We start from the raw sequence: 2193 nt of genomic DNA, 5'->3' as shown, positions 1-2193 counted from the left end.
AATTTTCAAAAATTTCGGAATGGGGATTTTGAAGAAATTCCGGAGTAGGTTTGAAAATGGTTCTGGAACATAATTGTGAGATTTAAGGATTCCAGAGAAAAATTTGCAAAACATACTGGATTAAAATTTAAGAAACGTTCCAACGTAAATTTTTTAAAATTTCGGGCACATTTGAAGATTCCGAAGTGTAGAATGTAATACCTATTCCGGAGTGGAATTCCAGGAAGCCATTGTGAAGTATATTCTGAGATGACAATCGAATATGCTGACAATATGGACCTAGAATAGAAAACAATCAGGATGAAATGTACAACTTAAAAACCCAAGTGAAGGTCAGAAGTAAAGACAATTAAAATGATCCTATGTATTCTGAGAGAAAGTAGTTCCAAAATGAAAAGATTTTGAGATCAGAACTAGGATTCATTCAAATACTTCTATCAAAGAGAAAAAGTCTCTTGAAAGAACTGAGGATCCGGTATCATCATACCCATCTTGTTGAGAAAACCATTGAATTTGGTTTCGTCTAATGCCTTGGTAAAGATATCAGCAATCTCATCTTTAGATGGAACAAAACTGAGTTCAATGTTAGCATTAAGTACATGATATTTTATGAAATGGTACCTTATATCGATGTGCTTGGTCATTGACTGCTGAATTGGATTGTAAGAAATGGTAATGGCACTTTGAGAGTCACAATAGATAGGAATATGTTGAAAGCGGTAACCATAATCTAGGAGTTGAGATTTCATCCATAGAACTTGAGATGTATAGCTGGCAGCAACAATCTATTCAGCTTCGGTTGTAAAGAGTGAAATGTAGTTCTGATTCTTGGATAACCAACTGACCAAACGACCACCTATGAAGTGATAGCCACCCGAAGTGCTTTTTCTATCGAGTTGAAGACTACCATAGTCTGAATCCGAGTAGGCTTGGAGTAGGAAGCTCTCATTTGCTAGATACCAGATTCCGAGGCTCTTTGTACCTTTGAGGTATCGAAAATTTTTTTCACAGCCAAAAGATGAGACATATTTGGGTTGACTTGAAATCTAGCAAATAAACATGTTGAAAACATGATATCCAGATGACTTGCTATGAGATAGAGTAAGGATCCAATCATTCAACGGTACTTCTTTTCATCAATAGAGACACCCGAAGGGTTGCCAAAAATCTTGTGTCCGAAGCCCATTGGTACCTTGGCGAACACACATGTGTCCATTAAGTATTTATTGAGGAGTTCCAAGATGTACTTCTATTTGTGAATAGAAATTCCTTTGTCAGTCTGTTTGGCTTGAAGACCAAGAAAACAGCATAACTCCCGATTCATGCTCATTTAGAATTGATTGATCATAAGTTTAGAAAAGTCAGCAACCATAGATGGATCTGTAGATCTAAAGATGATGTCGTCCACATAAATTTGCACTAGCATGAGATGCTTTCCATTTGATCTTCGGAATGGAGTGGGATCTAGAATTCCTCTTTGAAAACAGGAGCGTTTGAGAAAGGCGGTGAGGGTCTCATACCATGCCCAAGGAGCTTGCTTGAGTCCGTAGACAGCCTTTCGGAGTTTGTAACAGTGGTTCAGAAGGAGAGATTAATAAATTTAGGGGGCTGTTGAAGGTACACTTCAGTGTCAAGTTCACCGTTAAGAAATGCACTCTTAATATCCATTTGGTAAACTTTGAAGCCTTTATGAGAAGCATAAGCAGGAAAGATTCTGATAGCTTCAAGACGTGCAACCAGAGCAAAGGTCTCATCATAGTCGAGCCCTTCGATCTGAGTAAATCCTTTTGCCACCATTCTTGCCTTTTTTCGAATAATAACTCCTGCGTCATCTAGCTTGCTACAAACTACCCATCTCGTACCAACAATGGGATGATTCTCAGGAGGAGGCACGAGAGTCCAAACTACATTTCGGTCAAATTCAACAAGTTCTTCTTGCATGGCTGTAATCCAGTCAGCATACTCCAATGCTTCCTTGATGGATTTGTGTTCAACCATGGATATATATGATAAAAAATGGCATTCATTTTAGACACTTGCAACAAAACGAGTCTGTACACCAGCATTGGGGTTACCGATTACTTGGTTCGGAGGATGATCCTTGGTGCCAACATGTAATCGTGGGAGTTATTGTGCATCCGTTGATCCTATATCAACAATGGAATTGATTTGCTCCCCGCTAAATGATTTGAA

General features: G+C 38.4%; 1 protein-coding gene across 1 annotated transcript; it reads right to left on the bottom strand.

Annotated features, from left to right (window-relative positions):
- Positions 1–437: 437 nt before the first annotated feature.
- Positions 438–1941, bottom strand: LOC145064038 (putative mitochondrial protein AtMg00820). The gene is made up of 2 exons (XM_079011569.1): positions 1622–1941; positions 438–573 (listed from the first exon to the last, which is right to left on the bottom strand). Exons 1-2 carry the CDS (start codon positions 1939–1941, stop codon positions 438–440), a joined length of 456 nt encoding a protein of 151 aa, XP_078867695.1.
- Positions 1942–2193: the final 252 nt, after the last annotated feature.

This window comes from Lactuca serriola, chromosome 1 (genome assembly GCF_051521515.1).
Source record: "Lactuca serriola cultivar US96UC23 chromosome 1, Lser_US96UC23_V15, whole genome shotgun sequence".
In the NCBI taxonomy this organism is placed as follows: Eukaryota; Viridiplantae; Streptophyta; class Magnoliopsida; order Asterales; family Asteraceae; genus Lactuca; species Lactuca serriola.
This window is presented reverse-complemented; position numbering and strand designations above follow the sequence as displayed.